Below are 14,655 nucleotides of genomic sequence, written 5' to 3' on the forward strand. Positions count from 1 at the left end.
CGACACAAATTTTTGTTTATATTCCCGTTTTTAGCGAAAGAGTTTACATTAAGTCTTTTGTAAAGGGTATTAAATAAAATATAGCATTATTAAAATAAATAATTTACAAATATTTTTCAACTAGATTTAGTTATTCAGATTGACAAATAACAATTTTTGTTCTTGGTTTATTTTTTGTTAAAGAAAGCAAGGTTGAATTGTTGTTATAATATACTACAAATTAATATTACCAGCTACTCTCAACTATTTTAATATGACGTCACAAATGCGTGACGTAATTAAAATAACCGCACCATAAAACTTAATAAAAGCTTTTCCGCGGGGTCCAGGGTTCGATACCCTGTCAAAGCCAACTAACTTACTCAAAGTATTTACAAAATTTGAAATTGATTTAAAATTATCTAGAAAAATTATTTTTGTGCTCATTTATAAAAGTAAATTAGAAAACAAATTTAAAATTATATCACGTGATTAGTAACGTAATTATGACGTCACGGTGCAAGGTTGTCAGTCAGCCACTGCTGGATCGGAGCTTGGTTTTCTGCCATCCACTCTATGTTAGTTTTAATCGAATTTACAGCTGATACTCTTCCGCTTGCTCCAGCTCCTGATTCGGGATAGCGAGCGAAAAATGATTCAACCTTTCAAATAAATAGGAATATTAATCAAGAGAAATTGCGGCTTTAAACGTTTGTTTATGAATCAGTAAATATTTCTGATTGAGTGATAGAACAACGAAACTGGTGACACAGTTTTATTTAAAATTTAAAACAATTTATTCCAGTATAATTTTATAAATTATACATAATACAAACTTAAAAATGTTCAATCTCTACTGCTCTCAGGCTGAAGCAATGTTAAAAAGTAGGCACTATAAACGGTTTAAACCGCGCCACCACTTAATTAGCAGCATAATTACCGGGCGAATATAATAAATAATATCCCAAACTACCAAAGGCAATTCGAGACTGGGTTTGGATAATTGATGTTACTCTTAATGTAAGTCTTGAAGTCAAACTTTCCACGTCGAAAAAAAATTAATATATAAAATTTTAACTTATTTTATTAATAATTTAACCAACCTCCCATAGTTGAAGTTCTGTGTTGTAATCATCAACAACATTTGGAACCAATCTTCCCAAGTTTCTGTCAGTTATACCAAACCTAAAAGTTAAAGTTACCAAGTTATAAGCGAACATTTTGTGCAAAGTAAAAGAAAAATAACTTGAAATAATACTTTACAGTAAAAAGACATTTTAAGCAAAGATTGCCTTATCAGCCAAAGCTAAAAATGTATACGAATTTACATAAAACTTAACATTCATTTTAAAAAATATACTACATTATATACAATTTGTAATATTTTTCTTACCTTTCAACCATGTATTCCCAGTTTGCTTGGATCCAAATCCAGGCCATTTTATTTCCAGTAATTGTATAAGAAACATAAGTGACACAGGTGAAAAAATCCTGGGTTCTAACCACGTTTTCATCCTTACATAACTCAAGTGTTCTGGAAAGTAATTTATAAATAATTAAGTATATTTATTTTTTTTGTTAAATCATTAAAATTTTTAATAGATTTTTAAAGAAAATCAGTTAAAATTATATACGTCACAAAGCCGATCTGTCAATCAAAATCACATACGTCACAAAACCCACCTGTCAATCAAAATTACATATATCAAAAAACCTAGCTGTCAATAAAATTAACATACATCACAGAATCTACCTGTCAATCAAAATCACATACGTCACAAAACCCACCTGTCAATTAAAATCACATACGTAACAAAACCTACCTGTTAATCAAAACCACATACGTCACAAAACCCACCTGTCAATCAAAATCGCATACGTAACAAAACCTACCTGTCAATCAAAATTACATACACAGAACCAACCTGTCAATCAAAATCACATATACAGAATCTACCTGTCAATTACAATCACATACGTCACAAAACCTACCTGTTAACCAAAACCACATATGTCACAAAACCCACCTGTCAATCAAAATCGCATACGTAACAAAACCCACCTATCAATCAAAATCACATACGTCACAAAACCCACCTGTCAATCACAATCACATACGTCACATAACCTACCTATCAATCATAGTCGCATACGTAACAAAACCTACCTGTCAATCAAAATCACATACGTCACAGAACCTACCTGTCAATCATAGTCGCATACGTTACATAACCAACCTATTTAACCAACCTGTCAATCAAAATCGCATACGTCACAGAACTTACTTGTCAATCAAAGTAACATCCTCGGTCGAAGTAAGTCCTCGAAGAAGATTGGTTTGCTCGGAGGCAACGGTTTCAACACTATATCTTTTCACCATTGTATTCCATTCATCTGCTCCACTACCAGCCACCCCGTATCTGTACACTAGTTGACGTGTATCGGGATACAAACTAAATTTTAAAGAAATGAGTTACTTGTTTGGTAGTGTGGTGTATCAGTCATGCCATCGGGTAACAAGTTGAAAGGTTTGGAGTTCGAGCCGCACCAATGCCACACAAAAAGTCTTCGAGTGTAGCGTTTACGAATAGCTAAAATACGTGACAACAGCAAACTCTTCTTTAATGGTATTAAAAATATTGTTACTTGTTCACTAAAAATAGTTACTGCTAAAATTACACATTGGGGCAAATTAAAGTTGAACAACCTAAATGTTACTGTTTTTTAGCATTTGTGTAAAACATCTTTTTGGTAATTTATACGACCCCTTTTTAACTTTTAACACGACCCTTCTTAAGCATTTTGTACAACCCCCTTTTAGCATTTTATACAGCATATCTAGCATTTAAATCGGTCCTTTTTTAGCAATATTTTGAAAAAATATTTATTTGTAAAATGTTTATTACTAACTAGTAAGAAGGGTCTGCAATCCAATTACCAAACTCCTCAGTTGCGGTGTTTAAAGCATCCATATCACCATAACGTAAAGATAATCCCAATACCAAAGGTCTATTCAATCTAAAAAAAAACGCGAATTAATTGAAATATTTGCTAAGTAAAAAAATTAAAATTAATTTTAAAAGTAAAAATTAAAAAAATAAAATAAATTTTAATTTACTGTCAAGTTGCTTTAAATTAGCTAAACAAGTATGCTTACTTATGTTAATAACACAATTTCGTATATACTTTGGCCACTAGGTTCCTAAGTTTTTTGAATTTTTACTAAACTTACTTTTCTGCATGGCTTCCCATGGATGCATCCCAGCCTAGTTCGTCAGCTGTCGGTTTCACCTTTGCTAAATAGTACTCCTAAACAAGCACAAAAATATTAACGAAGTAAAGTTTTATATGCTTGGAAAAAACAAAATTATTTTTTTTGTATATAATTTTATTCTCGATGTGGAAAAGTCGAATGCGCGACTTAAACATAGAGTTACAAAAGTTACTCCAACCCAGTCTCGAGTTGCCTGTGGCGGGATATTATAGATTATAATAGCCCGGTAATTATGCTGCTGATTAAGTGCTGGCTCAGCAGGAGTTCATACCGTTAATAGCCCCTTACTCAAGGGTGCTACAGCATGAGAGCAGTGGGGATTAAACCCACGACCTCATGGTGGTGTAGCAAGTGTTCTTACCACTACAACATGCTGCAGGTCTTTTGAAATTCCATTTAAATTTCAAATTTGCGTTAAATAAGGAAATTAAAAAATATTTCATAAACATATTATAAATAGAATGATAAATTTAGCTAAATAAGACTATTGCAAAAAAGGCTTAATAATAACGATTTTATACAATATTAAAAACTAAAAAAGGTCATACTTTAAAGTCTTGATAAATTGGAGTATTTTGAAGCATAATTCTGATGTAAGAACTTCCAGCAGAGAAAGCACTCCAGACATAGTAACTTCTTTCGTTTTCTAAATACCTTGTTAAGTCCAACGCTTGTGTGTATTCCAAACGCTGAGCTCTAAAAAGGTAAATGCAGCTCTAAAAACGGATTACTGACGTATTACGGAAAATCGTTTAAAGACCATATGTCTTATAACGCTACTTTATTGTTAAAGGGGCATTTTTATTAATTATCTTTACTCTACTTTTTCCAGGTAGAATGCCTTGCAGAAATAAATAGACGATTTTAAAATTAAGTTTTTCGAAAATACGACCTTTAGTCAAAACAGTTTTGGTAATATAAGCTGATACCCTTAAAAACGATTTTTAAAATGTTTATATATTTTTATAAACATTTTTAAAAAGCAAATAAAAATTTTAGTTTACTTACGAAGCTAAGTTGAATCCATCATCAATGTAATTAGAACGATCTAATTGGTCAATAACATCGTGACTGTTTAACAATGTATCAGCTATTATTGTCCACATTGTGTCGTCATAGTCAACTCTGTAATACTGAGGCTGCCTCGGGTTTAATTTTAACCAATAATCAGGGGCGATCCCAGGAAATACTTGAATACCTTTTAAAACAACGAGTCGAGGATAAATTGGTTTTAAATATATTTACATTTTTTATTACACATAATTTGGTAGCCTGGTGTGCCGACCATAGTATCCAATTGCGAGTCAAAAGGTTTTGGGTTCAAGCCGCACCAATGCCACACTTTTCGCCATTGAGCCTGGCGTTTACAAATAGCTTAAACACGTCACAACAACACATCCCTTTTTAATTAAATAGAAAGCCTATTTATTTAAAATAATATAAAACCTGTTACTGAATACATTTAAACCAATTATGTTTAGAATATGTACCTGCTGTATCTTCAATTAGCAATGTTTCATTTCCTGCTTCTGCCGTATTATTAACACTTGCATTATTCGCTTTCCAATTAACAAATACGTTCCAATCGTAACCATAAACAGATGGAGGTCTAAGGTCCAAATCTGCGTAGGGATCAGTAAGAAAATGGTCCTAAAATATTTTTGGTACTTGTCAGTAAACGATAAACAAATTTCTTTGATATTCTAAGCCTAATAAAAACTCAAGACTGCTTTCTTTGTACGTAAAATTAATTTAGCGTGCGGCCGATCAAAATTCAATATAAAATTAATTTAAAACTAAAATTTATATTCAGAAAAGAAAATAAGTTACTTGAACAACGGTTGTATCAGGTGATACAATTAACACAGGAAAGCCCATTTGGTTTATCCATGGATCCATTAAAGTTGCGATGTCGATAGCTACACCTACTTCATCTAAGTACTATAAAAAAATGTTCCTAAAATTTTTGGTTTAACCGTTTTTTAACCCAAAGTTTAAATTCTAAATACCTCTTGTACATCAGCCCATAAATCTTTCTCATCAGCATTACTAAACTTTCTGTTTTTCAAATATCTTCGAACACCGCCCATAAAGTGTTCACGTCCGAGAATATCTTGCATAATATTCAACACTGCTGCTCCCTTTAATAATGTATTTAAATATTTAATTAACGATTTAGTCTTTTTAAAAAAATCAATTTCAAAGTCTTAAGTATATAAATATATAAACAATTTTATTTAATTTTTTTTTAGTTTTTTATATATTTATTCTCGATGTGGGGAGATCGACTTTACAGCCTAAACATAGAGTAACATCAGTTCTCCCGACCCAGTCTCAAGTTACCCTTGGAAGTTAGGGATATTATAGATTATAATTGACCGATTATTAAGCCATTGATTAAATATTGGTTCAACAAAACTTAATGCTGTTTAAAGCGCCTTACTTGGGGGTGCTACTGTATGGAAGCAGTGAGGATCGAACCAAAGACCTCATGTAGTGAAGCCAAGTGGTTTGACCACTAATCAAGAATGCCGTTATCTTAAAATAAGAACATTATTAATTTACCTTGGAATAAGATAGGGTATCAAACACTGACGTAATCTGACTTGGGCTTGTGACGTCAACACGAACAGGATGTGACGTCACTGATTGATCAACACGCATGGCACGTTGAATTTCACCGATTGGAAATTGATCAAACTAAATAAAATTATAAAAAACAAAATTAAATTCAGAAAAAATGCTGTGAAACTAAAAAGGTTTGGTTATAAAACTTTAAATAAGCAATCTTGAAGTTTAAACAATTTGATTAAATAAATAACATATAAAAAATATTCCAATTTACAATATCCCAGTTTGGTTCCGCTATACTTTGTCCCTCATATTCAAAGAAAGAAGCGAATCCCTCATTTAACCACAAGTTATCCCACCACTTCATTGTAACTACGTTCCCAAACCACTAAAAAAATATTTTTTATATTTTAATATTAAAAAAAAAATTGTGTTTTGTGACAAATAATGAAGAACTAATTGTTCTTGCATTTATTATTAACTTTTTAGAATCTTTTCAACTTAAATATGAAAGCCTTGCAAAAATTCAAAAGATTAGTAGGAACTTATTTTAGAAATTAACATTAAACATCACCAAAAGTTAAGTTGCTACTAATCTTACTAACTAAATGTAACCGTTAAACAAGTGAAATGGCCTCAAAATTGAAGCAAATTTAATAATATTTAAATCTAGAATCGTTTAACCCTAGAAAAAAACAAGTCAAAAAATCAATTACATTAACATTTTTCTACTTTTTTTGTGTAAAACCTTCATAATTATGCCAACTTGCAGAACTTGAAATTAGATTTAAATTCAATCAAAGAATTAAAAATGACCTTTAGCAAGGTTCGAACCTATAACCTATCGACCTCGATTTATGTTAAAAACAAGCTTACCTGATGTACAAGTTCGTGAGCTATAACAGCCGCCACTCTTTGTTTATTTGAAGTCGAACTTTCCTTTGGATCCCATAATAAATTAACTTCCCTGTAAGTTATAAGCCCCCAATTTTCCATTGCCCCCGTTCCAAAATCAGGAATCGAAATCATGTCTTAAAAAAACGTAAAATATTAAGGTTTGTACTTACAGTGTGATGCGAGTAACAACAGTAACCCTAACCCAGTCCCGAGTTGCCTGTGGCAGTTTGGAATATTATAGAGTATAATTGCCTGATAATTAAGCTGCTGATTAAGTGCTGGCTTAGCAGGAGTTCATACCGTCTATAGCACTTTACTTAAGGGCGCTACAGCATTAGGTTTACTGGGATTCGAACCAAGGACCTCATGTAGTGTAGGAATTCTTTTTTTTTATTCTATTTTCTCCAAAATGTAATTCTTATTTCTCTAAAAAAAATTCTATTAACGTACCACATTTGGGCAGAGAGTAATCCATATCAAAAAAATCTTCAAAATAATCGAAAATACCTTTCATAACCTCTAAAGAATAATTAGCTTGACCAGAAGATAGTTGATGGGGAGGAATGTAAACACGAAGCTGGGTATTAAAAATATAATTTGAAATTAGGTATAAATAAAAAATAAGAATATAAGTTCAAGTTTTTTTTGCAACAAAATTACAACAAACATATAAAAATAAAAAACAATGTTAAATTTTTTAATTTAAATTCAAACTGTTATTGGTGTTTTTTTAAGTTAATAATTTTAGACAAATATTTATTTTAAAATTTAATGTTTATAATATCGTTTTTTTTTAATTATCACCAACTTTGAACAAGAATTTAATTTTTTAATTTCATTATTTTAAAATTTACAAAAAAATTATTTACGATGGCTTTATTCAATTAATATATAAACGATTTTAAAAAAAGTTACTGGTAGTATTTTAAACATATATATTACCGGTATGTTATTCTTGGCACTGAAAGCTTCAATGAAAACAAAATCACTAATTGCAAAACAACCTAGATAAGTGGACATTGGAACTGATTCCTTAAAGGAAGTTTCTTTCAAGCCATCTGTTCTGTCAGTAATCGTCTAGAAATAAAAATTAAAAATATACCAAAAAGCAATGTATATATTAATGTATAGACTATTTAATTTAATACCTAATAATATTATTAATAATTCAATTTAAGTTTTTATATTTTTAAAAAGCTTTTATTAACTAAAAAATTAAAAATAATCCTTTTTTTGGTCGATATTAAATTGTCTGCGCACCACAAACAGCAGTTTTTTATATTTTTAACCCCCACATATCGAACACACATAATCTTCCGGTATATTCCACTATATCTTAATTACTCTCAAATTTTCTTATTTTCACTCACATCGATGTCCATGTTAGATAGAGCATGATGACGGTCCTCATGAACCAGTGTGGTTGTATATTTGATCTTTAACGCTGGTTCGTCAAAGCAAGGATAAGCTTTCCTAGCGTCAGTGGGTTCCATATCTGACCCAACCATCGCTCTGTTTATAATGTCATAATAAAAAAAATTAATTTGCTCTCTGTGACGTCATCATGAGATTTTTTAAAGTAAAACAAGTTTTTAAAGGAAAAATTTTTAGATTGAAATTAACGAAAAAAATAAAATTTATAAGTTTTTAGGCTGCTAATTTTGATTAAGGTAATTTGCAATTCTTTAACAAATTCAGACTTATAAATTAATGTTTAACAAGCAATTTAAAATATCGCTACATAAATATATCGAAAATTTGAACAATATTTACTTTTGTTCTCCGGTCGAAGTATCAGTGTAAACAGCTTTGTACAAACCAACTATTCTACCTAGAAGAGGTCCCTCGAATTCCAGTGTCAACAAATAATGATTATCTGTGACATCATAAACCAAATACTTAATGACTTGTTTTTAGCTTACCATAAAATATGTAGTATTTGCATATTAGAATGATTTTTAACATTTAAATTAAAATAATCTTGTTTATATATAATAAAATCGTTTAAAAATCGTATTTATTTGTTTTATATTTTTTAAGTCCTAAACTTAGTTTTAAAAAAGCTAAATTTAATAACGGTTAAATTTGATAATAATTTTGTTAAAATAATACGAAAATTGCCTACCGGTAGTTGGCGCTAACATGTCCATAGATTCAACGACGTAATACTCGTACTCAGGATACCGAAAATGTCGTGTTATTTCAACTTCGCTTGAACTACCATCAGATTCAACTGACTCAAGTTTCACACTTGTTATTATCAAGTTCGCGTCGATGTGAACTAGAATGTGCTCCGTTTCCTGTGACGTTATAATATAAATATTGTTAAAAAAAACTGATTTTAAATTAATTTTTTTATATAAAATAATTTGCAAAAAATTATTATTCAGAATAATTTCAATTTTTTTTAAAGACAAGAAAAAATAATCATTAATGATTTATATTAAAGCATCTTCTTTAAATTAAATAATATTATCTCATTTTAAAATAGGTTTTACTAACACTAGCATATTTATCGCAGCAATAAAACAATTTTACCAAAAAAAAATTAACGCATTGTTTTCGGACAGTGAACTTTGTTAGTAAACAAACGCTTGCAATGCTGACGTCACAGAGCATTATGACGTAGTTATGTTAAGACATTATGCAATTACAACAAAGTAAAATATGATATTGTAACGTAGTTAAACTATCCGTAAACGAGTACTATTGGTGCGGCTTGAACCCGAAACCTTTCGGCTTGTAATCCAATACAACCGGACTAAATTAGACTAAAATGCAATATGTAATCACTTTATAACGAATAGAACGCTATTTGTGATGTAATAACTTACCTCTGTGACGTTAACACTCATAGCATTAAGGCCGGTATATCGGTCTGTTGTCATATTAGGATGAAGTGTTAAGGCGTAATGGTAAGGAATAACATTGGCAGGCAGACGATAATTTTTCCATGGTCCAACGCCTGTAAAAGTAAAGATATTTTCTTACCTTATATTGTAACGTTATCTGGTATATTTTGTTTGATTTATAAGAAGCTTAAACATTGTTGTAACTAAAAACATCAGTGGGTAGTGGGCACAGTTAACCGAAAAAGTAACTTCGTTAAATAGTGATTTGTTACGTTGATTAATAAAATTAAATGCAATGTAACTAAAGTTATTGGTAAGCGAAAAATTTAAATAAAACAAACTCAAAAACGACCTTTTTTTAAAAACACAATTGTTTGTACCTTCAGAAATTATAAAAAAACAAACATAAGTTTAAAAAAAGTTTTTAAAAATGGCCTAATGCCCAAACTACAGCGGCAAGGTAGTGGATACATACAATGTGACTAAAAATTTAAAAAACGATATAATAATAAAATAAACTAAATGTTTCTTTGAAATCGTTTTAAATCAATTTTAATCACCCTTAAAACCCCTAGTTTAAGATGGGCAATAAATTATATTTCACAAAACTTAGGTAAACACATAGAAATAATAAGTTTGGTTATTCTATTCTTAATACCGCGGTACTTAATCCTTGAAAACATTAATTTAGGAACTATTAAGTATTATGTCATGGTGTGTTCAACTTAAATTCGTATTCTAATCCTTACAGGAAATTTCATGTTAATGATTAAATATCTTTTATCGATTGGGGTAATTCGTTGACAAAGTAAACAACAAACAAACACATCTGGTAAAAACTATAGCTTTTTTTAAACCAAAATAACATTTTTTTTTAAATAAAATTAATATTAGGAAAAACCAAGAAAAAAATCGTTAATTTTTTAAAAACAATGTTTAATGACGTCATAACACTTACCTGGGTCTACTGAACCAGTAGTGGTGTCATCCGGTGTTTTAGTTGTGGTTTCGTTTGAGCCAACAGTGGTTGACTTTACTGGTGTCGTAGTGGTGTCTGGTGCCTTGCCTGTCGTCGTGGGTTCTGACACTAAAAATTGGTTATTTTTTTTAAAACACCAATCCGTCAAAAAAGTTTAACCAAATAATATCCAAAAAAATTAATTATTTTATTATATTTACTGCTAAAGTTGCTAAAATTCGTAATAACCATTAAAATACTATTTTCTATATGACGTCACACCTATAATTGTTTCTTGCTGCGACAACCCAACTCCAAGTCCTATGGCTAGTCCTCCACCAATCAGAAGCGAGCACGTCACCCATATTTTCCATGCCTAAAAATTTTTTTAATAAATAATTATTTGAATTCAATGAAATTTGTAAGAAAAATTAAAACGAAATATATAACAAAAAAATTAAGGAAAATTAAAAATATTAAAATAAAAAAAAAAATTAACATATTATTTTTCATTTAAATAAAGGTTAAGTTAAAAAGTTTAATAAATTTATTTAAAAATAATTTATTTACTGCACAGCCTTTCTTTTCTACTGGATCCTCCATTCCAAAAGATTCTTTCATTTTTAGGTTTTCTTAAATATTCTCTAAAAATGAATAAAATCCAATATAAGATACTGTTCTATATTTTTCAAAATGCAAAATAATCTATACGGCCCTAGCACTTGCATCAGCAGAATATTAAAAACTTATTGACTAATACTGACGCAATTTAACTTTATCGCCTAATAAACTATAAAAAAGGCTTAAATAATGATAGTAACATTTAAGTTTTATGACCATTGCCTAATTTATAGCATTTTTAAATAAATATTTTACAGGATTATAGCCAAATCGTTTAGTAATTTAAAAATGTTCTTAATTTTGAAATAGATATTAATATTATTTTTTATAAAATAACCGTTTTTTTTATAATCTTGTTCGTATTATATTAAAAATTATCTATTATTTAATGAATACGTAAAAAAAATACTAAAAAGTAAAATAAAATATAAAAACTAAATCTCAGTATTTAAAATGTTTACAAAAATAATTTAATTAAACTAACTTGACAGAATTTTAATTAAAATTAACTTTTAAAACAGATTTTAAACAATATTTTGTAATTAAATTTTTAAATCAACTAAATGCTTAACGAAAATTTTCGTTTATCTCGATTATCGCAAACAAAAATTACCTCCCAAAATTGAAAAAATGTTTGCTTTATAATCCATGCCGCTGCCTGTCACGGTGACGTCACAAACGAATGATAATGGTGTTTGTTCCTAGCTGATAAAACAATTCCTGACATGTTTTTGAGGTTTAGGGTTTGCCATGTTTACCTCCTTTGTTTACCTACATGCATGTGTGTACTAAGTTAGAATACACGAATCATGTTTAATTTCCCGCTCTGCAAAATTCAAGAGTTTTAAAAGTTTTTGAAATTAAAATTTTAAAGTCCTATATTGGCAATAATTTTTTACTTAAAACTTGATAAAGTTGGTGTCACTGAACACAAAAATGGTTTAAACTTTAAATAATTTTATTTACTTTTTAAGTTATACAACTTTATAAAAAAAATTAATTAAAAAAAAGAAAAGGGAGCCCTGTTTGTGATGACATAAAAAATACTAGCTAGTATACATTCACTACGCTACTTAGTAATTTCTACGTCACACGAAAAAATATAGTGGACTGGTTTTTAAAGTTCGATGCATTTTGGGATTTAGTGCCAGCCATACTAACGTGCTATATATATATCACAAACAAAATTACAAAACTCTTTTACATAGCACTTTAAAATAATGTGTATAAATATATACATAATATATTTTAGAAACTGTAAAATTGAGAAATTTTGCTAAAACCATTTAATATAAAAATTCACAGGCTATAACTAAATATTTGCTTTAAATAACTACTTTGTTAAATTTAAAAATCTTGTGTCTTACTGTAAACTAACTTAAAAGTAGAGCATTTACTGAAGCTGTGTTTATTGTTGTGTACGAATCGCGAAATTCCAACAAATTTCCCTTATGGACCGTGACGTCATAATTAAGGCGCGTTTTGTAGAATTCCTTTGAATTGCTGTGAGCGACGACAATTTTTGCAAAAAAATATTCTCAAACAAAAATGTTTTTATTTAAAAAACAGTTTCCATGCGAATTTTAAAAAAAAAACATTTGTAAAAATGTAAGCATTAAAAAACATTTTTTGTAATTAGGTAAAAAATTAAATTAGGAAAAATCTATTATATTTAGACAAAGTATTTTAACTTTTTGACAAATAAATTTAAAACTTGAATAAATGCAAAATTAAATGTTTATATTAAACATATCAAAATAATTAAAAACAATTTTAACATTATAAACTTTTTGAATTAGACAAATATATTACAAATACACGTTAATCAATAATTAACAAATATATATTTATATTTAGTTATTTAAATGAATTTGATTGGTTACACTATTTTTAATTATTATTACTCTTTTTTATACGCCGGGCTTAAGGGCGATTAGTGTGGCATTGGTGCGGCTCGAACCCGAAACCTTTTAGCTCGTAGTTTGCTTTTATGACCTATATACCACACTAACGCGTAAATGCCATTAAAATTCAATGTTAGGATTGTTTATAAAGTTATGCCATCTACCAATATTAGTGCCATAACTTATCCACATTACTCGCTCTCCTAGTTCTTCCTCGGTGTTTCTTTTGCACTCCCATAGATCATCAAGTACAGTTGTAGAATATCCATAAACATGACCGCTTGGTTTTGATACACCCAACGTTATATTATGCTCGACCCCAGGCATTTGTGGAACTCTGAAAGAAACTATTACTGCATGGTCAAGAACCGAATCAGATATTTCAACGGAGTCACTTGGAAGAGGTAAATTTAATCTTGCGTTGATACAAGACCAATATATATTTATTTAGAGTCATTAAAATGATACATAAAAATTAAGATACCAGTCAAGACATATATATACTATGGTGAATATTAAAGGTGGGCACTAAACCGTTAATGCGTTAATCGTTAATTAACGAAGTTAAATTTTTCGATAAAATTTAACTTTTAAGTTAACTTTAAAAATCGTTAACGGACCTGTTAACTTTCGTTAAATTGTGCTTCCGTTAAGTTAAATCCGTTAATTTAATATTTTTACAAGTTTACCATGGTAATATAAAAGTATATATGTTTTATTTTGCCGTTTATTGGGTTTAATCGTTTCAATTTTAAAGGATGTATTGACTGACGTATAAACGATGTATTGACGACGATGTATTGAAATTTTAAACGATGCAGTTTTGAAAACGTCATTTAAACTTACGTTCGTGTAGTTAAAATATCAACTAAGATAAAAACTGCTGTTTTTTTTAATAGGGTCGTTTCTTTGTTTGTTTTATTTAAATTTTAACGTTAACGTTTATCGATAACTACCGTTACATTCTGTTTAAATTAACTTATTAACGTTAACGAAGTTAATATACTATGTAACGAATTACCACTTAACGAAGTTACTTTCTCGGTTAACTGTGCCCACCTTTGCTATGGTGAATATTAACTTACAACCAACGACTTGGCATGCCCTGGCATGCATAAAATATATGTAATGTGTACAGTTCTAGTTTTTTTTACCTCCAGTAACAGCGTCGTGCTGTAGCGACTAAGCCACTTGGTTTTTACACATATGGTTTGGTTCGATTTCCACTGCATCCATGTCGTGTAAATGTAAATATATATTTGGCATGTATGTAAATATAAGTATTGTGTAAATGTGTAATAAGTGGCGTGGTCAGAGCACTGTACTTCACTATATGGAGTCATGGGTTCGATCCCCACCGCGTTTATGCTATTGCGCCGTTGAATAACAGTGTTAAGTCCATTTATATGAAAACTGATTTATATTTTCTCATTAATTTTAAATACAATTTCACACTCGGTTGGACACCATTAGCCGCTATTGTGCGCTTCTTTTGGATCGCCTTATCGCCTGGTCATTTCAAGTTTTTCCCTTTTTTCCAGCGTTCTTAGTCACGTGATTTGTGTTTCGCCTTTTTTGTCTTTATTTGTATCGTAACTT

General features: G+C 29.6%; 1 protein-coding gene across 1 annotated transcript; it reads right to left on the minus strand.

Moving 5' to 3' along the window:
• Positions 1-491: 491 nt before the first annotated feature.
• Positions 492-11,152, minus strand: LOC145741929 (glutamyl aminopeptidase-like). Its single transcript, XM_082559629.1, has 23 exons — positions 11,102-11,152; positions 10,814-10,907; positions 10,532-10,660; positions 9,556-9,686; positions 8,838-9,021; positions 8,495-8,591; positions 8,092-8,233; positions 7,664-7,798; positions 7,172-7,298; positions 6,701-6,855; positions 6,099-6,212; positions 5,819-5,953; positions 5,263-5,394; positions 5,084-5,194; positions 4,744-4,903; positions 4,262-4,442; positions 3,802-3,949; positions 3,212-3,288; positions 2,890-2,997; positions 2,265-2,432; positions 1,373-1,513; positions 1,083-1,164; positions 492-641 (listed from the first exon to the last, which is right to left on the minus strand). The coding sequence occupies exons 1-23, from the start codon at positions 11,150-11,152 to the stop codon at positions 492-494; spliced, it is 2,952 nt and encodes a 983-aa protein (XP_082415755.1).
• Positions 11,153-14,655: the final 3,503 nt, after the last annotated feature.

Source organism: Corella eumyota, chromosome 1, assembly GCF_963082875.1.
Source record: "Corella eumyota chromosome 1, kaCorEumy4.1, whole genome shotgun sequence".
NCBI classification, from domain to species: Eukaryota; Metazoa; Chordata; class Ascidiacea; order Phlebobranchia; family Corellidae; genus Corella; species Corella eumyota.